The sequence below is a fragment of the Fragaria vesca genome, linkage group LG1 (genome assembly GCF_000184155.1).
Source record: "Fragaria vesca subsp. vesca linkage group LG1, FraVesHawaii_1.0, whole genome shotgun sequence".
Classification (NCBI taxonomy): domain Eukaryota; kingdom Viridiplantae; phylum Streptophyta; class Magnoliopsida; order Rosales; family Rosaceae; genus Fragaria; species Fragaria vesca.
This window is the reverse complement of record NC_020491.1, coordinates 10,787,817-10,813,387: the sequence shown is the minus strand read 5'-3', so window position 1 is coordinate 10,813,387 and position 25,571 is coordinate 10,787,817. Positions and strand designations below refer to the sequence as shown.

Sequence of the window (25,571 nt, the reverse complement as noted above, 5' to 3'; positions counted from 1 at the left end):
GATGAACTCTACTTGATTTGGAAGGGATATGGTGAATTATGCCTTTGCGTGTTCATTCCGGATTCACATGGACTCTTGATGGATCAAGAGATGCCAATATGTATCAACATCCGAAGAAAAATATCTTGGGAAGACATGGTCTCGATAAGGCACTCGATGACTGTATTGATGATCAATCGGCTTAGGCGCTCTATAACTAGTGAGGCCTACATATACTCCCATGATTAGTCAAGGTCTTTGCTCTAAAGAGAGATCCGTTGTTTTGTCTAAAGCAAGATGACAAATATGTGTTAAGAGATGGAGTTCCCATCTAAGTACAAAAAGACGCATCAATGTACTCAACATAATACAAAAGACTTGACATCTCATTCGCTATGAAAAGTTGTAAAGCTAAGTGTAGCTATGCGCCCACGCAACGCCAATGTAATGGCAGTAACTCCTTTTTCAATACTTAATGGTATGAAAGGTTGAGGCTTATTCTATCCCTACATAAGAAAGACACATCAAAAGCGAAATCAGAATCTGCCAAGTTTTGTAGGTCAACTTCCACGAGACCTATAGGAAATCTCACTCACTGGAAAATGGTGAACTTAGTACCATTGGAAAGGTCTATGTGTCTACTTTCCAGGGACACCAACCATTTGATCATACCTATCATATTGAGTGAGTTATGGCCGTTTTCGTAAAGTAGGACGAATCTGTCCGAGAATCTGATTTTAGCAAAACAGTCAACTTCGACGGAATGTTGTGAATAGCTCCTGAGGAACCAGAACGTGTGTAATATACGGTTGGAAAGCTAAATGAGTCTAGTTTCCAAAACCGTTTACGGTTCGTTCATATGTATTTCCTAGAGAAAGTTACGACTGTTCTAGTAATTGAAGGTCATGCTGCGCGGAAATCTGATTTCCTGCACGAACTTATGTTTTGAGTTTCACAAGCAAACCTTCTCCTCAAGATCTAAGTGTAAAAGATCATTTGAGGACAATACGGCATGATTTAGTTAATCATTGCCCAATACCACATTTGAAGACATGTTAAAAAGCATTGACACGCTAAGTTGTTGAAACTTCCGTGATTAGTAAGAATCAGGAAGAGCCCTATGATTGATGTAAAGATCAGGGGGAGGTGCGAACTTCGAGGGGGAGTCTAGCACATACATACATGTCACTATGAAATGTGAAGGGTGCGTTGTACTCTTTTTCTCCTACGATCAAGGTTCAGTTTTTCTCCTACAGGGTTTTTGTGACTTGACGAGGTTTTTGACGAGGCAACAGATCAGCACCATCGGCATATCAGCGCGCGGCAGAAGGGGGAGTGTTCTAGGATATTCTCTATGTGTGCCTTGGCCTTATGCCAATAGGATATGTAGTTAGACTAGATCTATGTATTCATATCTTTACCATATTGGTATTGTATAATTCCCTATATAAAGGGCTCCTATCAATGAATAAGATGATGATTCTCTTGCTATCTCTTTGTCTCTACACTTTATTCTTCATCATATATATGGATTTGGATATTTATGTTCTTAAATACAAATTCTCATAATTGGAAATGACTAGAGAGTCTCAAGCATGTAGTATAATTGAAAGCTTTGGAGAGAAAGTGAAACATCACTTCTATTGATCTTACTAAATAGAGATTGACAGGGGCACTAAACTCATGGTTAGGTGCGTAGTTTGGTGATACCATCTATTACAAAATAACGCATGTGTATTAAAATGAACTTAACATGAACAAAAATCATGTATCACATAACACTTTACGAGCTTGTTTGATTATGATTTTCAGATCGAGTACAAACTACAAACCATGAAAATGCGACATAAAATATTATAATTTTAAACTTATAGCATTCTTAAAAGTTATCAAAAGAAACGAGGTAGCAGCAGGTGGGCACTTCACTAGTTCACTTGGGCATAATGCGAGGACGACGCTTCCGCTTCATTGCCGACGAGACAATCGATTTCGAATGAGATGATTAAACACCTTTCCTAATCAAACGAGGTCGAAGTTTATGCTTACACTAGAAAAAAGAGAGGATGATAGTGGGTAAACCATTTGGGCCTATATAATACAAGCCCAGGTTTTAGTTTCATGTAAAAGAACAAAGCCGCCTCTGTACAACGCAAGTATCATCGAATAGAGATAGAGAAGCACACCCAAAAAGTAGCAAAATTAGGGTTCTCTGTGCTCTGTTTCGTGAATGAACCCTGCAATCCGTCAAATTCCAGACTCTGCTCAAATGCGTTAATCATGAATGGTAAGTACTAGTTTCAAGATTGCTACTTTACTTCATGATTCAGAATCACAAAGTAGTGTAATTGATCAAGCAGTAGTTTTTGTTTACTGGAATTTGTTTGGGAATGTGAAGGAGTTTGTAGTGAAACAAAAAGGTCACTGCTCAGTTTCAGGTAAACAGAAATGGGTAGTGTTAGTTGTGAAGGTGAAGATGGTTGTGATGAGAGACAGATTTAGTGAACTAGAACTGAAAGTTGTCCATCACATTCTGTCCTTCCTTACTATAACTGAGCTCACCATTTCCGGATGTGTTTCCAGAAGATGCAGAGAAATTTATCTGTCAACTCCCTCATTGAACTTTGTGCATTTTTCTGATTCGAATACAAATTCATGCTTTAGTCGGCTCAGGTTGATTAGTTCCTTGGATAGGTACTTTCTCAATCGCGTGTTTAATCAGATAGTGAGCTTTCGTTTTTGTTGGGAAAAGCACTATCCAGATGAGGACAGTGATGAAGGATCATGTTTCTGTGTTAATGAGCATTTTCGATTGATGACGTGGATCAACAATGTAGTGAGGTGTAATGTTGAAGTGATGCATCTGGAGGTCTGTTCCTATGATGAAAATGATTTGAAAATAGAGTTGGTGCTGCCGCATTGCGTTTTTGCTTGTGGATCGTTGAGGTCCTTAGTGGTTCAAATGAGTTGTACAGTTATTAAATCGCCAACCACTCTTTCCTCTAATATAAGATTTTTGGAGTTAAGAGATGTTGAAGTAGAGGAGGGCTTTTTCAAATGGATCTCATCTTCTTGCAAATATATCGAGGAATTAGTTGTTCAAGATGTTCAAAGTATTGAAAATATCACCATTCAGAGCTTGTCATTGACATCCTCTGCGCTTGTGCAACACTATGGGCATCTCGGGTGAGAAACTAGAAAGCATTAGTATCGATTGGACATTTGGTTCAGGTAGCACTAAATCTTTAAATTTATCTGCTCCAAATCTTGAATATTTGCACTGGGATGGAAATTTGGTGAATCACCCAAACCTGGGAAAATTAGAAAGGTTAGAAGAAGCTTTGATCTTACTGGAGCCTACAGAAGCAGATATTGACAATGGATTTGAGGTTGTTTGCAGTTTATCCAGAGTTGAAGATCTTACTCTAAACGCAGAGACCATCAAGGTAAAACTAATTTATGATAGTTCCTTTTCAGTGTCTAAAACTTGAGCGATGGGATTGCTTTTATTTTAGCTTATAATTATCTCAATATCTAGAATCAAAATTCATATTTCGGCTGACTTTTTCGTTTAAAGAATGAAAGCATGCTTTTTAACATTGCAGGCTCTTCTTCGTGAAGGATTAAAGACACCACCATTTGATAATGTGATAATGTTAGCAATCTACGTATGCATATTGCTAACTTTGTTGATGAACTTGTCCCAGCAATAGTCTCTCTTTTCACTGGAATGCCCAAGTTGTGTACTTTACATTTTGGTAATTTGTACATGAAGTCTAAGGAATCTGTTCAGGCCAATGTAAGTTAAAGTTTATGTTTGGACTTCCTTCAGGATGACCACAATCTATTCTTTCTAGAATCAGTACTCAGTATTATCATATCTAGGATCAGGAGCTTCATCATGCTTTTAAAAAGATCACTAGCCATTTCTTGATTTGGTTATATGTTTTTTTTTTCTGTATTTGTTGTCTTCTTGCTTTTCAGACGTCTGAATATGGAATTCTGGAAGCTACAAAATCTTGCTTTTATATATACGCTTAAGTGGGTTACTATGGAGCTCTCCGATGAGTCTAATGAAATTGAGTTAGCAAGGTATATGCTTGATCATGCTCTATGTTTGAAGAGAATGGTCATAATATGTTCGTCTCAACATGTGGAGAAAGTTACGATGAAGTTGAACATAAGAAGATAGTTTCCAGTGCTGTAGTTGTCTTTCAGGAATACAGATAACCAATTCCTATATTTGTTTGTCAGAATCTGAAGTATGCTATAATATCAAAACGTCAGTATCTATCTATCTTTCAAATTATGTTCCTAAGGTAGGAGTCTATTGCACTTCCTCTACTTTTTGTTGCTCTAGTTTGGTATATTCTAGCTTTCTGTCTGATCTCAGTTTATCTGACGGTAATTAACAATGTCATTGTGTATATCACTATATCTAGATGATTTTACTGTATGCACAATTGATAAGCCATGAATTTCCTTAAGCATTTGTTTTGGAACTTACAAGAGTGTTGGTTTCTAGTCTTCTTTTCAGCCTTATTGTATTCAGTTTATAAGTAATATTTTTATGATTTTGTTAAGTCTTTACTTTCCATGCAATTTCAACATGAATATTTGTTCTGCCTTCGCTGGATCTAGGCCTTCGCTGGATCTAGCAATTGTGCTTACTATCAGATGAAAATCAAGTAATTAACCATACCAGCTTTTCTCTGCTTTCTCTATCTGATTCTGTTGATGTTATTAGTGTTAAATTGCATTATCTGTGGGTTATACTGCTAAACTGAATGTGTTTAGCTCTGTACTGCTAAATCCAATGCTGTGAGTAAAAAGAAAAAGCAGTAAGGACCTCTAGCGGTGTGCTTGAATAAGATGATTCTTGAATCTCCATTCTTACCATTTGTCCTATAAAACACTTGAAGTTGAGATGCATCAAGATAGTAGATGAGAAGTTTCACAAATGAATGGCATGTTCTTGCACATGGATTTAGGAATTGTTGAAAGCCCCTCTCCCATGGAACAGTTTTGGTATCCTCGTAAAATCGCTCCTTTGTTTAAGAACTGTAGAAAGAAAAGAGAAGAAGAAAAATAGTAAGCCTCCAGAAAAAAAGCACTACACAATCATCATCCACCATCATTCAAAGGCTTATTGCAGCGAAATGTAAATTTCCAAGTTGTGAAGTGTTAGAGTGCAGACATTGAGAAAACAGTCACCAACCCTTTTATTTTGATCGTCTTGGACCTCACTTTCTTGGTGCTATGTACAATCCGGTAACTGGGAATCTGGTAGCCACAAATTGAACTGTAGTTTCTCACTGTTCTGTTAAACTTCTACGACATCAAATCCGAGCGAATGAGTTGTTTGTATTTTTTTTTTTCGTGAGAAATCAAATATTTGTTGAGAAATTTTAAATGCACACTCCTAATATCTTAATACATACCCATTACTTAATACATAACTAATCAAGTTTCTCATTTTAGTATTATACTTAATACACATCCTAAACTGTCTAAAATGCCCTTAATTTATGATATATTCCCTTATTTAATATAATTAATATATATTTACTATTTAATTGGTACGTCTTTTTACATATTATTTCGTCTAATTTTTGCTAGAAATTTTTGGTTATCATCATTCAATTTATAATCAAATGATTATTGCCGGCCATATCCCAACTCCAAATCACCAATATAAGTTTTTAAAATTTACAAGCTAGTAGAACTAAAGCTAGTTATTAAACATAGATAGCTAGTTAGTCGATAAAATATGTCATGATATAGATGCAGTATTTGACAACATGATCTGCAAGATCAAACTAAAGCTGATACATATAAAAAAAAAATAAAAAGAAGAAAAAAGACGACCCAAATGAATTGTGGGGTTAGGAGAGAAGACGTGCTTTTGACGATTTTAGGGTAGAAGATGTTGAAAAGAATACTTCTAGAGCGATTTTTTTTTTTAATAATGGATGTTTATTTTGGTCATTTAGCTTACCTATAAAATCTCAATAGAAACATAAAATAATAGAGGTGTGTATTAAGAGATTAGGGGTGTGTATTTAAAATTTCTCATATTTATTTTGTTCTATTCAGACCATATTTGTTCTTCTTTTCCTGTTCAATGAACAACTTTTTAGAGAAATTTTAAATACACACCTCTAATCGTTTAATACACACCCCTATCAGATTTTATAGGTATGTTTAATTATAAAATCATCAATCAATTATTAGGGAAAAAAAAAACTTCATATTCCCTAAAACCTAACTCTTCTCCACTATTACTACGCATCAAAGAAAAAGAAATAAAAAAACCTCTTCTCCAAAATCCATCACCTGAATTTCGACTACTGTCGTAATCACATGTACTATTTACCGATTCATTTGGTTTTTATTTTTATATTTTTTATCAACTTTAGTTATGCTATTATACTTCTACGAGTTTCTTATCTTTGAAAAAATTATGTATGTTCAATTTTTTTTTCTTCAAAGCTGATTGTTGTCATATTGGAGATTTGGAGTTTGACTATAATGTTACTCTTTTGATTATAAATTGAAAAATACTAAGAAATAACCCAATAAAAAAAATCTAACAGAAAATAAAAGAGAATAAGTAAGGAGAATTGTGAAATAGTAAATATATAATAATTATATTAAATAATAGATTATTATTAGTTTTAGATATTAAGGGTATTTTAGGTAGTTTAGGATATGTATTTAGTATAATATTGAAATAAAAATTAGATAAGTAGTGTATTAAGTAAGAGGTGTGTATTAAGAGATTAGGGGTGTATTAAAAATTACTCTTTTAACAACAATTACAAATGTGTACCGTAATTTATGCTCACCTACAGCTAGTTAATCCCATATCAAAGAATCTGGCACTATGTTTGTAGCCACTATTGGACATCTGACCACATATTTTCCACCATCATCAATCCAAATAAGTGATCCCTGAACCACATCTTCTTTCAATAATTTTGGACCTACAATTGTCAACTTGTACCTCAGCTTCTCATACTTCTTTGTGAACACCAACTTCTGTGGCTCCACCTTCAATTTCAAACCAACCATGGGTGTAAGATTCACAAAGTAACTTGACTGTTTCTCTCCCACATTTGTTAGTGTCCTCCTGAACTCTTGTACAACTTTTGCATCAGAATTTGACCCATTATTGTTAAAGTAAGCAATGAAAGATGGGTAATTGAGATCAATGTTGAACCTATTGGTACATATGTAGATGGAACCTGTGATAATTTGTATCTGCTTTGCTGTGTAATTCATTGCGCATAGAAGCGCTATGTAGTCATCTGCTGCTGCATCATAGACTAGTCCAGGATCAAGTGCCTTGTTGGGAGTAATGTGTCCTGCTCCAAAAGTTGCTATTGCAATTATGTCATGGTACAAATATGCATCCAAACTATAACCCAAGGAAAAAGATAATATATCAACCCCATCTTGAATTGATTGGTCTACAGCAGCAAGAACATCAGATGCAGATGCTTGATTATACCAGCCCACTTTGTACATCGCTATTCGAGCTCTTGGTGCCATGCCTACAGCTTTGCCGGTAGCATAGCCAAAATAGGATGCACCCTTTACATAATTACCGGCAGCGATGGAGGAAGTGTGTGTTCCATGTCCAATTGTATCACGAGCTGACTTCATCGAAATATCCAAGTCGGGATTCTCTGCAATAAAGCCTTTGTAGTAAATCCGAGCTCCAATGAGTTTCTTGTTGCACAAGGAAGAATTAGATTGTGTGCCTGATTCACATTTTCCTTTCCATTTGGAAGGGATAGGAGTCATTCCTTCATCATTGAAGCTCTCACTCTCGGGCCAAACTCCAGTGTCAATTACACCAATTGTGACATTCTCACCATAATTCGATGCTGGCCAAGCGCCAGACAAGGGTGTTAGACCATGGAACTGAGAAGAACGGGTGGTGTGAAGTTTAAGGGGGCGATCACGAATATATGAAATGAAGCCAGGGGAGCTTTTGAGGGATTCAAGTTCGGAAAGTGTGAGAGTTGCACTGAATCCTTGAATTGCATTGGTATAGGTATAAATAAGCTTTGTGATAGAAGCACTGCTCGTTGCTTCATCAGCTTCTAATAAACCTTCTGATAGAGATGAAAGCGTTGCCAAATACCATTTCTGGTGGTCAAGGAAGGCTTTGGGCATGGCTGAAGAATCCATGTGGATTATATATGTGTGAGATATTGCAGAAACCGTGATTGAGAATAGAATTGAGCACAGAACAAGCAGAGCTAGAGTAGCCATTGATAAGAAATGGCTTCAAGTCTATGAAACAATTCTGGCTAGCTACAAATATATATACTGGTTCAATTCCACCATCTCAGGCATAAGCTGGAAGATGGATTGGACTACCAAGGCATAGTAGCGAGTAGGGACCAAGTAAGTGCTGGCTTATCATTTTCGATCTTTTTCTTTGATGATGGAATGACTCGAGTCCTCTCAATTTTTGCCCCGCCATTTCAAATAATTTTGATGAGGTCCAAACGTCAGCCAACTTTTTGAAAGGTATTTTTGAACCACTGTAATTCTTGTTAAATGATGCAATATATAGGATCAGAAGAAGATGTTGCATTATGCTCACGTAACATTGACAACAAATCCCAAATAATTGAATATATAAATTGATAAGCAGAACTAATGTCTATAGAAGCAAAGGTAAAAGACATATTTCTAGTCTACACAATGAATAATTCCGTTCCTCAAAAGATGTCTTGAATATTTCTACTAAAAGACATATTTTGACGGAATTTTCTTAGGTACCATATATATACGACCCCATATATTGACAACCACCACATATTTGAAGAAATTCATTGCATAGAGCAGATGTTATATAGCTATCAACAACAAAAATAAAATAAAGAGAGAGCACTGGATGGGGTCAGTTGACTAATCATGCATGGAATGAACTTAATTTTTTTTTTTATTTTTTTTTGATGAGATGGAATGAACTTAATTGCTTTCCAAGGGTTTAAACTTAATACGTAGATTGTACCCGTACATGCATCCCCGAGATGCATGTAGAAAGATGTGATTAGCATGCTATTATTGATATATTTTAAAAACAAATCCAGACTAATGTGGTAATTACATAGATTTTGGTTATAAAGATGATATTTTATTAATTTTCAATTGATATCATTATTATTAAAACGGATATTGACATTAAATTCATTAATTATCATTTAATATTATCCCCATTAAAAAAGATATTTTCTTTCGTTTCTGTTCTTACAATTGTGGTCTTGCAGGTTTGGCACCGTCAAAGACCTATATATATATATATATATATATATATATATATATATATNCTATGTGTTGTTCTNTTCACACTACCAACCAAACTAAACTAGAGTGTCGTCTGCTAGTACTTACCCTTACCCCTTCCTTAGTAAGTACCGGAGACTCCACCGTCATCGCCGCTAGTTTAGTCTCTCTCTCTCTCATTATTGTTTCTTTTTTTTGTTGTTGTTAGAAATCTCTTTTATATATTGTTAAAATACTGGTTGATTTTTCAGATCCACGATACAAACAAGCATGGCCTGAAGTAGTTGGAAAGCCTGTGCAGCTAGCAAAAGCAATAATCGAGAAGGACAATCCCTTTGTTACTGCAGATATTGTAAAACCAGGCACGGGGGTTATTATTGGGGACTATTGTTGCAACCGTGTACGGGTTTATGAGGACAAGCAAGGCAATGTCGTAGCGCACCATGTACCAAGAATAGGCAACTGACTGAACTGAGAAACCTTGTTATCCAATTCTGAATAAATAAGAAATATGTGTCAAATATTCGACCATATATATGAATAAATGATACATTGTTATTTGAGATTTGTCGTCAAGTGTGTCTGAAAATATCAATAAAAAATTACGAGATGAACTTTTCATGACAACAAAAATCCGTAAATTGGCGAAAAGTCTAAACATGAAATGAGAAATTCTAAGAAAATACACTTTAATATGAATATATTTTGATTGATTTGGTTTATTGTGTTTGCTAAAGATGCTCTTGTGCTTGAGAAATGGATTTTTTTTTCTTAGCTTTTGAGATATTCACCCAACTCTCTCTTTTGATATTCCCCTACTTCCGTTGCTAATTTGCTATCAATGGCAACAGAGAAAGCAAGGACTTTGTGAGGTGGGCGCAGGAGAAGTTTGTGTATGAAACTAGGAGACGTTTGCTGTGTATGCAGTACATGGTCTACTAACCTTGTCTGGGTGACTACACGACGCGGTGACATTGTTTTTTTTACTTCTGATTTGAAGCACGTGCGCTTGGCGCATCTTGCGTGTGTCACCGTCATATCACCTAATCGACCTCACCATGACACCATCGTAGGAGAGTGAAAGCAAATAGAGAGTTTTGGTTTGGAGGTCTCTCTGCTCCTCTTTCTTTTCTGGGGATCGATCCAGGCTGTGCGACGGTGACGTTTTCAGATCGGCTCTTTTACTTATCAGAGGCTCACAGGCTTCACAGCCCTAACTCCATCGAGCAATGCTGCTTCTGCTTCTCAAAGTCTCGCTGGAGCTACCTTTCTCTTGTTTCAACTGTCGGGAGTTTTGGTTATAAAGTTGAAGGATAAGAAAACCTGTATGCTAACGAGAGTAAGTTCTATGAATGAATTTATCGTCAGTAATGGTATCGTTCCAATTTGATTCGGAAATGGGCGTTTTGGTCAATGGTTGTATCAATTTGTGCTGATATGTATCTGGTTTCTGGGTTCAAATCTTCTCGAAATTCTCTCTCTGCTTCGAAATTGAATTCAGCTCCATTAATTATAATAGTTCAGTATCTGATTTTAGGACTAGTTTTGATCGATTGGTTCGTGCAGTTTTGATTTACAATAACGCTGAGACTATCCTGAATCCAGATCTGTCTCCGGCGATTCTACCTCTCATATTATATATGTTTTTGCCTCAATCCAGATCGAGTCTTAATCCACTACTGTGCATTGATGAAGTTACCCACCTCTATCATCAATCGCGGATAAGAGTTACCGAAAGTCACGCGCTCAGTGGGATAACAGAGTCTCACGGTGACACTTATTGAACATGCCAATCGCTGCTTGACACGTACTCCTGACAACAAAAGTAGACGAGCTACTGCATACGTTCCAGAACTCATCATGAAACTAAGAATAACTGGAATTCCAACACCAAGTAATTAAAGCCTATCCTTAGCTATTTACGTTGGAGCCAAGTCGTGTAAGATGTATCATATGCACAACCCACTGAGTATTCGTCAAATATCCATCAAATTACCAATTGGCTGAAAAACCGAAAAGTGATGCAATTTACAACTTTGCTACTCCTTTTGACCTATTAAGCCTATTGAAACTGCTTCAGGAAACTGCTACAATGAAAATGTAAATTTTGAAGTTGTTGAGTTTAAGACCGGAGAAGAAAGAAGAAGACACCAAACCAAACCAAACCTTTTATTTATTTTGATCATTGTACCCAGGAACAAGTATAACCTTGATAACACAGAGTATCAGACACTGAGACGGTCACCTTAATTCGTACAGCTAGTTAAGCCTTTAACAGAGAATCTTTAGTGGCCACTATTGGACTCCTCACTGTATACTTTCCACTATCATCTACCCAGCTAAGCGACCCATGAACCACATCTTGTTTCCGAATTTAGGACCTTCCATAGTCAACTTGTAGCTTCGCTTCTCGTACTTTCTCTTGAACGTCAACCTCTCCGGTTCGACCTTGAGTTTAAAACCTGCCATGGCTGAGATATAAACACTATAACATGACTCTTCCTCACCCACATTAGTTAGTGTCCTCCTGAACTCTTGCACAACATTTGAACCATCACTATTGAGAAAAGCAATAAAAGATGGGTAGTTAAGCTGAGTGTTGGACCAATTGGCACATTTGAAAGTGGAGCCTGTGATCGTTCGGATTTGCTTTGCCGTGTAGTTCATCGCACACAACAACCTTTTGTAGTCATCTTCGCCGGCGTCATAGACCAGGCCTGGATAAAGAGCATTGTTGGGGCGAACGTGCCCTGCTCCAATGGCTAACGGGCTAGCAATGAGGCCTCCATTAACGTCTTTTATATGGCTGCCGGTGTTGTCATATGCATTAGCTGTGGTCATGAGTGCTGATCTGATGGCCGCGGGACTCCAATCCGGATGCACTGATTTCACAAGTGCAGCGACACCAGCGACATGGGGCGTCGCCATTGAAGTCCCATCCGCAAGATTGAAGTTACTAAATAAAGGGCGAAAAGGATCTGGAGATGCTGAACTAATGGGGGACCATGAGGCCAAGATTGATGTTCCGGGGGCACTAATGTCAGGCTTCAAAACTGTAGGACAACTTGGGAATGGCCCTCTGGAGCTATAGGAATCAACAAGTGGTGCTGGCTTTTTGCCAATGAATGTCTTTTTGAACCACAAAGCTCCTGTAGGAAAGCTACTCTGCTTAATGTAGTTTATCAGTGTTTTGCCATCTTGGTCACCAACAAACCCTGCTGGGAAGAAACTTCCGATGCTGTATTCTGAGGCATTGGTAATGAAAAGAGCTGCGGAAGCCTTTGCAGATATGGCATTCCCCAGTTGAAGTTCCATGCTCACATCGTCTTTGCCAACAAGAACAACAATCTTGCCTTTGAGTTCTTGACTGCTATCATTGAAAACCAGGGGAAACTGTGTATCTCGAGAAAAGATTCCTAGATACAAGGATATGAAAGTGACTTTCATGCCGTTTCCCAATGTCAGAATTCCTCCCAGCTTCCGGTCCATAGTTCCTGCGCCGACTACCGTAACCCAGGGTGCTCCATTAGCTAAAGAAAGAAGATCTGGACCATCATTTCCGGCTGCAGCAGCAACAAACATACCCTTCTTCATGGCTGCAAAAGTTGCTACTGCAACCGGGTCATCATCCAAATGTGTGTCATTGCCTAAGCTGTATCCCAAGGACATTGATAATATATCAACACCGTCTCGGATTGCTTGGTCCACAGCTGCTAGGAGATCTGCTGGGGACACTTCGCCATACCAACCAACTTTGTAAATGGCTAGCCGAGCTCTTGGAGCCATGCCTTTAGCTGTGCCGGAGGCGTAGCCGAAATAGGACGCTCCCTTGATATAATTACCAGCCGCAGTTGAAGAAGTATGAGTCCCATGACCGTTTGTGTCGCGGACTGAGTTGATGGAGATGTTTTTGTCGGGATTCTCTGCTATATACCCTTTGTTGTAAAACCGGGCTCCGATCAGTTTGTTGTTGCAGGAGGAGGAGTTGAAGTGCGTGTCGGATTCGCAGGTTCCTTTCCACCGAGATGGGACTCCAGTCATTCCTTCGTCTCCAAAACTCTCACTTTCCGGCCAAACACCGGTGTCAAGTAAACCGATGATGACATTTTCACCGTAGCCTGAAATGGGCCAAGCACCATACTTGGGTGTCAGACCAAGGAATTCAGAAGAATGCGTGGTGAGAAGTTTCAGAGGACGATTACGAGAATAGGAAACCAAGCCGGGGGTGCTTGGAAGAGCTTGAAGCTCAGATGGGGTGAGAATTGCACTGAAGCCTTGGATGGCTTCAGTGTAGGTGTGAATTAGCTTGGTTTCACCTTGTGACAGAGAAGACAGTGTGGCCAAATACCAAGTGTGGTGATCTGAGAAGGGTGTGGGCTTGAGGGAGGGATCCATGTAGACGGTGTAGGAGTGAGACTCTGGAGAAACCATGATTGGAAGAAGAAAGAGAGCAATAACACAGAGAGATAAGGTGGTAGCCATTGTTGTTGAGAAATGGGGTTGATGAGTTTCTGAGACTGGGAGGGAAGTGGACTTAAGTAGTGCTGGCATGGGCGGGCAAATCTATTTCGAAACCTAGGGAGATAGGACATTTCCCCTATTCTTCATCGTGGGCTCCTCATCATCTCCCTCTCACCTTTTGCCATATTGTACGTAAGGATAATGAGGTCAAAACAGCCAGAAAATGTAGAAACCCTACTCTCATGCAGATTGAATGAAAGCTGCACACAGAAGAGGCAAGCTAAATTAAGCTACAAATCCTACAATGAATTACTCAGCTTCTTAATTAGTAGAGATTCGATGGGAGAACGTGTAAACTTTTAAAGAACAGGATATTAATCGACAAAAACTATAAAATTGAAGAAACTTATGCGTAGAAGAAATGCACATATATTGCAGCTATGCAACCATGAAGCTCTTAAGAAAGACGCATTCCTTAGCATGCATGTGCTTACTTACCTATATATAGCTATAGTCCACATGCATGGTTCATGGTTGGTGTAATAATTTTGCCGTTTAAACTGAGAAGGTACACTTAGCCATTTTTTTGTTTATCGAACAGCTTCGATCTGCCTTTCAATATTGAAAATAAAGTTTGAGAGGTTTTAGTAGTCAAGAAGAAAATTAGAAGAGACAAAATAGAAAAGGAAAAGATAAGCAAAGGGATGATAACGTGACAAACCATGTCCACCCTCACCGGGAACTACAGACCCATATTCCTTCTGTAAAACCCGGCCATGGAATCGACACAATCTTCTTCTCGGCACCCTAGCCATCATTTGGACACTATCTATGTTGCATGGATACTTCAATTTGAGGCGTATACTGTATCCATACCGATACGATACCGATACTTCATGGAAAAACAAGAATACGTACTTGAATCCCCTAAAATATAAATTGAATACTTTGCCGATACAAGTATTTTACAATTGAATACATGAAATTGTAAATTTTCCAGATACGCATGGCTAAATTGTAATTTTTTGCCTAAAAAGAAAATAAAAAGAAAAAATACTAGGTCGCGTTAGAACGCCCTAATGAGAAACTATATATGTTGTGTATCTTGCACACACTTTTTTAATTATATATATATATATATATATACATATATTAAACATAATATTTATGTATCCATCACGTACATACTTTTAACACATCCATGTATGTATCGTGTTGGATAACCGATACTCCACCCCGTATTCATATGGCCGTATCAGTGCAACACAAATTGGACATTTATCTAAAAGTCGAACGGTGCCTAAAGCAAACAAAGCATAGAGCCATAGACTTAGAGATAAGAAAACACAATGTCAAGTAGAATTGTGAGAATTCTGTCTATAGGGATAATGAGCTACTAGAAACTTTTCATTTTTTTAGTTAAAGATAACTTCATTAATAAAAACAAAGATTTATTACATCGGATGGAGAAGTGGAGAACCTAGAACAACCGGATCAGACGAGTTAGCTAAAATAAAGTAAATTGACAACTTATTCTTTTATTGATTGAAAATATTCTTAGTTATGCGATTTCTAACCCTTCATGAGTTTGATCAGGCACGTATGCATAGCAAATCACCCTAACACAATTCGTGTCCTCATATATATATATGATGATGATTTCTCATTTCCCTTTGTAGTTGTGAATGTAATTTAAGAAATGAGAATAGGTCATTATCTCCATTGTGTACGTCAAATATAGTGACGAGGAGGATGAAAGCGATATTGACGTTTACCAGGAATTCGATTAAAGTCGAGATGATAGCTAGGAATCTAGGATCCCCAAACAGCACAACATACCAATGCTGATATGCCTTAGCCAGCAGGTAGCAGCAATTAGATGTGCCTTCATTTGCGCTACTAGTCAGAAGTCTCTACAAAGACATTTGAACACAATTTCGACCACTATTGACGAAGATAAAGTGACGGCTTAACTAATTATACTTGGACATATTCAGTCGTATAAGGCTGCAGATACATGCAAGGTAGCTATTTTACTTGGTTGATTAATAGAAATAAGGCACCATTCACAAAGACGAAAACTACAAATCTCTGTATGAACCGACCTCGTGTTTATAAATTAAATACGAGTATATGTGTTTGCAATTTTGGTACTTAATTGATTGATAGACTATTTCAGCAACAAGGTTTAGGTTTAGACCCTTCACAGGGTATGAAAACCATATTCTTCGTAACCCAATCCACGTGTTTTCTTTTCATTCAATTCAGATTTCAACATGGGTTTCAAGTTTTATATGAATTTTCTTTCATTAGAAAAGCAAAGCAGTATGTATAGTATAGATCCAATTTTTGAAAATTTAGTTTAATTATTTACCATATGGACTTATGAACAACGTAACCAAAAGAGAACCAGAAATGTCTATACAAGCAACAACATACTACAATATTAACATTTGATGATTTGTGTTATTAAAATAAGTACATATTGAATTGAAATAAAATTAAGGAAATGGAAAGAATCCAGCTCTTGAACAATGCATCAATATTCAGAACTCATATGTTTTCTATTTTTTGCTAGGGTTTTTGGCTTAAGAGGTTTAAGCTGTTAAGAAGAAAATTAGAAAAGAAAAATATAAAAATAAAAGAGAATCAACGGGATGCTAAAGTGACAAAAGAAGTCCGCACCTACCGGGAACTACAACGCAGTTTCCTTCCGACTCGTGTCATCAACCCGGCCACGGAATTGTCACATTCTTCGTTTCTCTCTGTTCTCATTTCTTCTTCTTCTTCTTCTTTCTCTTTGTAAATTTCAAAACCAAAAACAAAAAAACAATAAGACCCAGGAGCCGGTCTGAGAGGACTCTGGTCTGTCCAAGCCAACCCACCCCAACCCCACCTTCATCAGAAAGAGAGAGAGAGATAAACCTTACCAACTCCTCTCCTTTTCTACTCTCTCTTTCAACCACCCCTTTAAACCCCACAAAATATTACACATCTCCTTCCATCTATCTCACTTTACAAGAGTGTCTCACACTCAACCCCAAACCTGGAAAATACTACCCAAAAAACCCAAAAAACCAAAGTGTTAAAGCTTTCTTCTTTGATCAACATTTTTGTTTCCTTTCTTGCAAAACCCCTGAGGGCTAAAACCTCATCCTATTCACATTGCCATTGTATCCTCACCCTCTCTTCAATTCATTTTGCTCATTTCAGATTAAAAATGGGAACTTTCTTAGAAAGTCCCAAACTTCAAGCTCTGTTCATCATAGCTTTCCTATTCTCACCCTCTATTAGCCTCAAGGTTCAAACTTTTTACCACTTTTAGCTCACATCCCCATTTCTATTTTCTGGGTTCGTTCTATTTTTGACTAATGCGTTTCTGAAATGGCTTACAGATCGGAGAGACTTGTTCCGTAGATAAAGATTGCGACGCCGGTTTAAGCTGCCAAACATGCGCTGCAAATGGTAATACCCGACCCAGATGTACCCGGATTCAACCCACCAATCCTACATCTAAGGTAATGTTATGACTTTTCTTTCTTAATTTGCATGACTATTTGTTTTGATTTAGTATTGTGTATCTGATACTGATTCTGCATGTGGGTTTGGTTTTGTTTTGATTATTGGTCTCATTTTAGGTGAAAGGTCTTCCCTTTAATAAGTACACATGGCTTACGACCCACAACTCGTACGCTCAAGCTGGGGTGAGATCGTCCACCGGAAATATTATCTTCGCTCCGATGAACCAAAACGACACCGTTACATCTCAGCTTCAAGTAAGTTTCTTGCTTCTTGTTACCTCAGTTCTGGGGAGTTTGTTTTTGTTTTTTTTTGTTTTGACAAGGTTCTGGGGAGTTTGTTGTTCTTGACAGTTCATTTGCTTTATTTTTGATTACCGGTAATTGGGTTTGTTTGTTTTTTTTTACTTGCCATGCAAGGTGACTTTGTGAATTACAGTTTGATTTTGCCTTATATAAGAACGGGTCAATGTATGAAATTCCTGAAGGGTTTGACCAAATGAAAATAGACGGAAAATTTTTAAGTGATTTGGCACATGGTTGTTTTGTTGGGTGTTCCCTTTGTGTTTTCTGAATTGCCACACTTCATTTTTTATGTATGGTGTGTTACATGCCTATAAAGGGAAGTATTGGCATATGCAGTACAATATACATTGCATCATAGAATGGTCCTATTGGGGCATCTGAAGTTTTGGTCTGGAACGACCAAACTGATCTGTGCTTATGTCTGAAAAGTGTGCTCAAGTGTTTAAGGGTTCACCCTTTTGAGCTTAGGATTTAGTGTTTAATTTTTACATATGAAGGTACCTGCATAGAAGTCTGAACATGGTTTATTGGCTTTAGACAAATACACAAGATTAACTAATAAGAGGTCAGAGGGGTCAGACCCGTGGTACTTGCGGTGAAGTCTTAATCTCATAGGAGTTCAAACTGATGTTTTAACATGTGAGAATTTCTCATAAATTGTATATATGTTTCGTTTAAATCACTATTTTAAAAAGCATAATAATTTTTCAGGGCAGACCGGTTTTTGAAGCAAAAGCTTAGAAAGGGAATAGATAAAATGTGTTTCTAGACAATGAGGAGTTTCAGGTTAAGCATGTGGGTATGTTTGTGATAATTGATGCAAATGTCTAGCTGTAGCTTTCCGCTTTTCGCTTGAATACCTGTCCTTGACATTGAAAATCATGAATTTGAGCCTTTGTTAATCATACTTTGATTAAAGGAAAAGCATCCAGCTAAGTAAGCCACCTGAAACATTTAACTAGTGTCCATGCAATTATGCAAAGAGTATACCATTACCACCTGCCTTGGTTTCACTTGTTTTTATCTATATGTATATTATATTATCTAAATAAGCGTATTAATTTAGAAGTTACTTTTTTTCAATTGTTTCTGTGTTAAAATTAGAATTTTCTTTTAGAACTGATTTCCATTCTGGCTGAAAGACCCCTTTTCTATAATTTTCATTGCTTGGCAGAATGGAGTTCGAGGATTTATGTTGGATATGTATGATTTTCAAAACGACATCTGGTTATGTCACTCAAGTGGGGGCAAATGTTACACTTTCACAGCATTTGTAAGTGTTTCAACTTCGTTATTGGTTCAGCACCAGTTAAATTAGTAAATTTGTTGCAATGTTGCAATGCTGCTTTTGATTTATTGAGCATGCTTGTCCCCCAATTTACTTTGCAGAAACTTGCTGTTGATGTGCTGAAAGAAATTCAAGCATTCCTGGTAGCAAATCCCTCAGAGATTGTCACCATTTTTATTGAGGATTATGTAACATCTCCATCAGGCTTGTCAAAAGTCTTTGATGCAGCTGGCTTGAAAACCTACATGTTCCCAATTTCTCGGATGCCAAAGGATGGTAAAGATTGGCCAACCGTTGATGATATGGCTAAGAACAATCAGAGGTTGGTGGTCTTCACCTCTAAGTCATCTAAGGAGGCTTCAGACGGGATTGCTTACGAGTGGAACTATGTCGTAGAAAATCAATGTGAGTCCTCTTTGAAACAAAGAATTTTCTTTTGGGAGGTCTAGTTCTGTAGTAACTAGATGTAATATGAACAACAATTGTTTGCATCTCACTAGTGTGTTTCACCTTTGTTAGAACTACTAGTTAGATAATTTAACAGCCCTACCTCTATATCATTCAGGTGCTTGTTACACATTTGAAGGGAGTAATATTGTTTGGCTAAAAATGAAATTCTCAGCATCATATGATTAATGTTGCATATCTAAAGATTAAATTTCTGACTAAAACACTCCTGAGTTTGTCTGCTTACTAAATTTTCAGATGGAAATGGTGGGATGGTACTTAATTCATGTCCGAATCGTGCTGAATCGTCTCCCATGAACACAACTTCTAAGCCACTAGTTCTGGTGAACTATTTCCGTGATGTTCCCAATGCATCAGCCACTTGTGTAGACAATTCAGCTCCATTACTGCGCACGTTAAAAACTTGTTATGATGCAGCTGGGAAACGGTGGCCAAACTTCATTGCTGTTGATTATTACCAGGTACCTGCAGTCTAATCTTTTGTTCGGCAATCCATGCAACAGGGTCGAGTATATAAATGACAAATGCCTAACCTGTTGATTTTGTTGTTGCAGAAAAGTGATGGTGGGGGAGCTGCTGAAGCAGTGGATAAATCAAACGGTCAACTGACATGTGGGTGTGACAGCATTACATATTGCAAGGTATAGAACCTTCACTTCTATTCATAGGTGAAATTTATCATTGGAACCTTAATTTTTTTATTTAAACACTTCATCATACAGGTAAATGCTACAACTGGAAATGCTACATTTGGTTCATGTGATGTCCCAAAACTTGCTCCACCGCCGCCTGCTTCCCTTGGCATCTCACCTCCTCCTCCTTCAGGTCCTAGTAGTAACTTTGCTTCTCAGAATAGCAAATCTGTTATGTTGAGGTGGTTGTGTGGAACAATTTTGGCTGCCACTCTCTCAATGTGGATATGATTGCTGCACACTATACCCTGCAAAATTAATACCTCCCTTTTAAATTTTTGAACCTCACGGAAAATTATTATATCAGAAGCAATTGATTCATCATTCTTGGTCTTGAGGAAAAGGTATGGAGAAATTCTGGATATGTATATATGGTGGACTTCTCAGTTCTAATATGCTACGAGTATATGACTAATAATATATATTAGAGTATTATGTATCATTTTTTTTACAGTCAATTTTCATTTTATATTTTGCCATATCCAAAATAGATATCGTTGTTTTTTTTTTTTGTTTTGTTTGAGATTGATAGTGAAAGTTTGGTGAAGTTGGCTTATCATGTCTCTGGAATCCCAAGTTTTCACTTATGTACAAAGTCCCAGAAGAATCAATCTGGTCATATTCCATGTGTACTTCTTTGTTGGAATTTAGAAGGGTAATTTCAATATACTAGAGATTCTGTTTGTTTTCCAACCCTGCATGTTCTGATTACATTAGTTTCCCTTAGTTTGTATTTCCCAAATTATTTCATGACTTATGTTTCCCCCATAGTGTTTAGTTACTCAAATCTCAACAATTTCGATCCATTATTTCCACATTGTTTAGTACTTGAGATCAACAACGTAAACCATAAATTGATCTGATACCAAAAAGATCTGGTGTGAGGATCTCATAATACTCATGGTCCCTATCAGAATATGAAGGAAAATGACATTGAAGAATTGTGAGTGAATTCTTTCAAAGATTAATGTCACCCTATTCTATAGGTTAAGGCGTCGTAATCTACCACATTGAAGTATCATCCATTAGGGGCGGACAATTGGTTGTTGAATCTTGACATTCCAAGTTCTTAAACACTGTCACCTAAAGGAATACAATCTGGTAGCCATCGACACATTTTGGTGGCAAATTTGTTGGGACAATATTGTGATGTTAAACAATGAAATCATTGGACAACTACCAAACACTGTATAAAGCAGCGAAGCAACTAAAAAGGAATTAAATGTCATGAACTAAACCTTTCACAAATTGCAGTAGTTCAAATATGAAATGAGGTAAAACTTCATGTTGCTATGCACAAATGAAATCATGGTAAAGTTACTCCAATGCCATATTCTTTATCCACCTAAAGCTAAAAAGTTCAAATGCAATAATTTTTTGTTTGTAGAAGGACAGAGTGATTGAAAACATCCTAATCATGGCTCTGCTGTAAAGTTCTGCATAGTCCCACACTCCCACTCTAAAATCCCACTCCAAAACTGAGTGCTAAAAGAAAACATGACACTAGTGGGGACTAGAGACAGCCGTATTTGATCAAACACCAAATTTCTCCAAGTTCTCAAGCCAGTAATGCTATGGCCTTCACGTATTATAATGTGAATAAAGTACTTCATCTTTGCCTCTTCTTACTGCAGCAACAACAATCCTAAGTTCTTAACAATGGGGGAGGAGTTCAACAGATATTCAGAGAACTATCATTTTGACTTGAATTTGATATATACGAAAAATCGTTCAATTTAACTTACAAGAGTGAGCTGTATAATGTGAGTAGAATTACAGGAGACTATAATATGGTGGATGTTCTTTTAAATATGATGACAGAAGCTGTATACATTGTAGAGTAATGGACCTATGTAAAAGCCACCAGGTAACTGGAATTGTCAGCAAATCCAATGGCCACCTTCTGAATGAGGATGAGATCTGCAACATTCAGGCAAAATTTTCACTACTTTTCTTCTTCGTGTCTCTGTCTTATCTTATCGGCACGCATTCCATTTTCATATCCGCTACTATCACCTGATTCTGTTACTTGCTTTTTCTTCAACCCATTCTTCACATTGTCAGCGTCTGAACCTCCAAGTCCCCGTATAGATCTCCCATCCTAAATCACAGTGTTTACAACTTGGTAAGTAAATAACAGACTACAGGATTGATAAATAGCATCAGAGATGTAAAACGGAGATAGTAATGGAACTAGTGAGTAAGCCCTAGGCTCAACCAGATATCAATGAAAATGGATACATCATACATGAACTGCATTATATAGACAGCTAGTGCTACTTAGAAGTATTTCTATACACAAAGAAAAGGTCTAAGAAGCTATAATCTTTCTATAAATTGTACAGCAAGTGCTAAAAGGAATCAAAAGAGAGTTCAGATAGATTTTCATTCAGAAGTGCAAACATACATCTTTGAATTGCTCCTCTTCAGCTTCTAGCATATGAACAACATGTCCCATTCTCGGCCGCTTCAGTGCATTTGGGTCCACACACTTCAAAGCTACAAGAAGAGCTCTCTTAAGTGCTCTGGAATGAGGTTTCTCAGATAACTTAGGATCCAAAACCTTCTCTGGTTCCCTGTTAGCAACCATCTTCTTAAGCCACTCAACCAAGTTCACCTAAAATGTCAAGTTTTAGATTAAAGAAACATGAAGAGAAAAATCAAGCGAAAGACAACAATGAATTATAGTCCAAACCTCTCCTGGAGGCTGGCTATAATCTACTGGATTCCTCCCCGATATTATCTCCATGATAAGAATCCCAAAGCTATACACATCACTTCTCTCATTCAACATGCCCGTGCTGGCATATTCGGGGGCTACATAGCTTCAAAAGGCAGAACAAATTGTTAGTACATCTAATGCAAGCAAATGCAAGTGCACAAATGCAGACACATATGCACATGGAGGGAGGGTTCAAACATACCCAAACGTTCCCATGACTCGGGTTGTAATATAGCTCCTCTCAGAGCCAATGAGCTTAGCGAGGCCAAAGTCTGACACCTTGGCATTCCACTGCTTGTCAAGTAAAATGTTGCTCGATTTTATATCACGATGAATAACCTTGGGTTCCAGTCCTTCATGAAGGTATGATAACCTACATTATCAAATAAGATTGATGACAAATGCCATTGATGAGAGGCATGGAAAGGAAGAAAAATCAACCATTTAAATCGGAAATTCTGAATTGGATTGCATTGTACCCTTTTGCAGTTTTCAATATGATGTTCATCCGAATCTCCCAAGTCAGGGGACTCACAGGCCCTACATCGCCATGAATCCACTGTTCTAAGTTACCATTGTTGACATACTCATACACAAGCATCCTATCACATAAGAACCAAGCAAGCACTACATCAATTAATTGAAGATAAAACATCAATGCTTAAAAGTATGGAATCAAAGCTAGAGGTATTAGGGAAAAACAGGGTACCTATGAGCTCCTTCAGCACAGAAACCAAGCAATCTCACTAAATTCTTATGTCGAACTCGTCCGATTACCTCAACTTCAACCTTGAACTCCTTCTCAGCTTGCCCCCTTCACAAAAATTTACAATCATAAACAATCAATTCAGTGACACACATTCCACTAATCACAATCATAAGCCTAACTAAACCTCATTTCATAACAACTCAATTGCCTACACACAACACTACCAAAACAAAACAAACAAAAAAAACAAAAACAAAAGTGAATTTTTAAATCACTAACTTGTTGTTGAGCAAGTTCTTGACAGCAATCTGAGTCTTGTCTTCCAAAACACCATGGTACACAATCCCATACCCTCCTTCACCTATAACATTCTCATGTACAAACCCATTAGTTGCCACCTCAAGCTCTCTCAGAGTGTACCAATGTCCCCAACCCAAGTGAGAAACCTCAGGGCCCACCATAGCAACCTGAGCCTCCCCACTTCCATGTGAAGAAGAAGACCTCCCACATGGATAATTAATCCTATGGTCCTTCCCTATATCAATGTGAACCTTCTGATACCCAACTGAGCTCTCCTCCTCTGCAGACTTGAGCAAAGCTTGCCTCTCGACTCTCGGAGCCGGGTCGGGTTCCGGGTTCGGGTAAGCCTGAACATGGTCGACCCTGATCTCCTGGATCTCCTTGGAGACGACAGGGATTGAGGGTGTCTGTAAAGACTTGTTCTTGGATCGCTTGGAGGCCAAGTAGAGAGAAATGAGGACCAGAACGAGCACAAAGGCGGCTCCGACGCAGACTCCGAGAACCACCCAAAGGCTCAGGCCAAAAATGGAGGTGGGTTCGGAGAGGTGGTCGTTCATGTGCTCTGTTTTGGTATCAGAAGACATTTGTGGTGCTTGTGTTGCATATCAGTGTGAAAGCTTAAAAGCTGCTAGTGGTGCTAAAGCTACAAGCTTTAATGAGAGAGAGTGAAGAGAGTGAGGAGAGAGAGAAAGGAAGAAATGGCAGCTGGCATTGATGGGATTGTTTGGAATCGGAAAAAGATCTAAGGAGAAGAGCACAGAGCTAGTGATGCTTTTTTTAAGAGAGGTAAAAAGAGGCGGGGTCGGGCCGTTGGAACTTGGAAGCTTCTTCATCACCATGGTTGTGTAGTACAAAAATGGAAATAGCCGAACAAACAAACAGTGTAGAGAATGGAAAGTCAAAAACTCAAAAGTCATTGTTCTACAGAACATTGGTTAACAAATTCTGTGCAGTTTTTGAAGGGGGATCCTAATGTAACCGCAAGGAGTAAAATATTTAAAATATTTTTGATATTTTTGTTTTTATAAATACTGGTATTAATTTTTATATTTTTTTGATATTTTATATTTAGTCTATTTTTGGTCGAATATACAAATTTTAGATAAAATTTAATAAAATTTTCATCGATATTTGATATTATCTCGATATATCCATCGAGATTTTCTTTTTTCGAACCATCGAAATTTTCATAATCGTCGATATTTTACTCTTGCCACATACTGAGAATACTAAAGTAAATATGAAACACTTGGAGATTCAAGTGTATGATTCATGAAGCAAGTGAAAGAAATGTCTTCCCCTTTACACAATACAATATGTATATTAAGCTCATTATCGTTCGTGGTTAGAAGAAAACATAATATGTTATTGTGTGGCTTACTAGTTGATGATTAGCTAATCCTCTAAACTGAAATTTGTTATCGTGTGACTTACTACTTTACTAGTTGATGAGTAAGTAGTCAATCGCTAGTCCTTCTTTTTGTAAGGAAAATATACATAAGAAGATATTTTTTTGAGGTTGTCTCTATATTAAAAATAGATATTATGAATGCTTCTTTATTAATAGTATTTTAGGACAATTTTTAGTGAAGGATATCTCTCTAATAATGCAATTTAAGATGCTTGATTGATTGGTGATATGAAGTCTATCACCTACCCTTAGTATCTATGACCAAAGATTTTGTCCTCCAAATCTTATAAACAAGTATCCTTTTATGAGTGTCTAGTGTATTGTCCTCTTCTCTTTCCTCCAAATACAATGTCCAATGCCCACCTTCATAATAGTAGATAAGATGTATCTGATTAGTTTAGTCCACATTAGTTT

General features: G+C 37.5%; 3 protein-coding genes across 4 annotated transcripts in view; 2 read left to right on the top strand and 1 right to left on the bottom strand.

The window, feature by feature from the left end:
• LOC101291755 overlaps nucleotides 1-20,487 on the top strand; it is a 31,512-nt gene extending 11,025 nt beyond the window's left edge. Inside the window, exons 2-9 of the mRNA XM_004287978.1 lie at nucleotides 17,038-17,044; nucleotides 17,139-17,261; nucleotides 17,382-17,519; nucleotides 18,742-18,840; nucleotides 18,957-19,260; nucleotides 19,561-19,784; nucleotides 19,878-19,964; nucleotides 20,046-20,487. Of these exons, the coding sequence (XP_004288026.1) occupies nucleotides 17,038-17,044; nucleotides 17,139-17,261; nucleotides 17,382-17,519; nucleotides 18,742-18,840; nucleotides 18,957-19,260; nucleotides 19,561-19,784; nucleotides 19,878-19,964; nucleotides 20,046-20,246 (1,183 nt within the window). The 3' untranslated portion in view covers nucleotides 20,247-20,487. The remainder of the gene's footprint in view (nucleotides 1-17,037; nucleotides 17,045-17,138; nucleotides 17,262-17,381; nucleotides 17,520-18,741; nucleotides 18,841-18,956; nucleotides 19,261-19,560; nucleotides 19,785-19,877; nucleotides 19,965-20,045) is intronic.
• LOC101292342 (F-box/FBD/LRR-repeat protein At5g56420-like) lies at nucleotides 2,322-4,006 on the top strand. 2 transcript variants are annotated; one of them, XM_004287981.1, is made up of 3 exons: nucleotides 2,322-3,422; nucleotides 3,582-3,775; nucleotides 3,961-4,006. In XM_004287981.1, exon 1 carries the CDS (start codon nucleotides 2,453-2,455, stop codon nucleotides 3,164-3,166), a length of 714 nt encoding a protein of 237 aa, XP_004288029.1. In that variant the 5' UTR covers nucleotides 2,322-2,452; the 3' UTR covers nucleotides 3,167-3,422; nucleotides 3,582-3,775; nucleotides 3,961-4,006. The 2 variants fall into 2 exon arrangements, with proteins under 2 accessions (XP_004288029.1, XP_004288028.1); XM_004287980.1 differs by lacking the exon at nucleotides 3,961-4,006 and having other exon boundaries at nucleotides 3,582-3,886.
• A 1,210-nt stretch (nucleotides 20,488-21,697) lies between the features above and the next one.
• Nucleotides 21,698-24,418, bottom strand: LOC101292052 (probable serine/threonine-protein kinase At1g01540-like). The gene is made up of 7 exons (XM_004287979.1): nucleotides 23,726-24,418; nucleotides 23,447-23,551; nucleotides 23,217-23,339; nucleotides 22,940-23,110; nucleotides 22,711-22,840; nucleotides 22,423-22,632; nucleotides 21,698-22,116 (listed from the first exon to the last, which is right to left on the bottom strand). Exons 1-7 carry the CDS (start codon nucleotides 24,328-24,330, stop codon nucleotides 21,961-21,963), a joined length of 1,500 nt encoding a protein of 499 aa, XP_004288027.1. The 5' UTR covers nucleotides 24,331-24,418; the 3' UTR covers nucleotides 21,698-21,960.
• Nucleotides 24,419-25,571: the final 1,153 nt, after the last annotated feature.

What these genes read in the sequence shown, in the direction of transcription:
- LOC101292342 (XM_004287981.1), top strand. Translation starts at nt 2,453, where the DNA reads ATGGTTGTGATGAGAGACAGATTTAGTGAACTAGAACTGAAAGTTGTC.
- LOC101292052 (XM_004287979.1), bottom strand. Translation starts at nt 24,330, where the DNA reads ATGTCTTCTGATACCAAAACAGAGCACATGAACGACCACCTCTCCGAA. An exon ending in CGAGTCATGGGAACGTTTGG is followed by an intron (nt 22,841 to 22,939) that starts GTATGTTTGAAC and finishes TGCCTTTTGAAG; the next exon opens with CTATGTAGCCCCCGAATATG. An exon ending in ATAGCCAGCCTCCAGGAGAG is followed by an intron (nt 22,633 to 22,710) that starts GTTTGGACTATA and finishes TTGACATTTTAG; the next exon opens with GTGAACTTGGTTGAGTGGCT.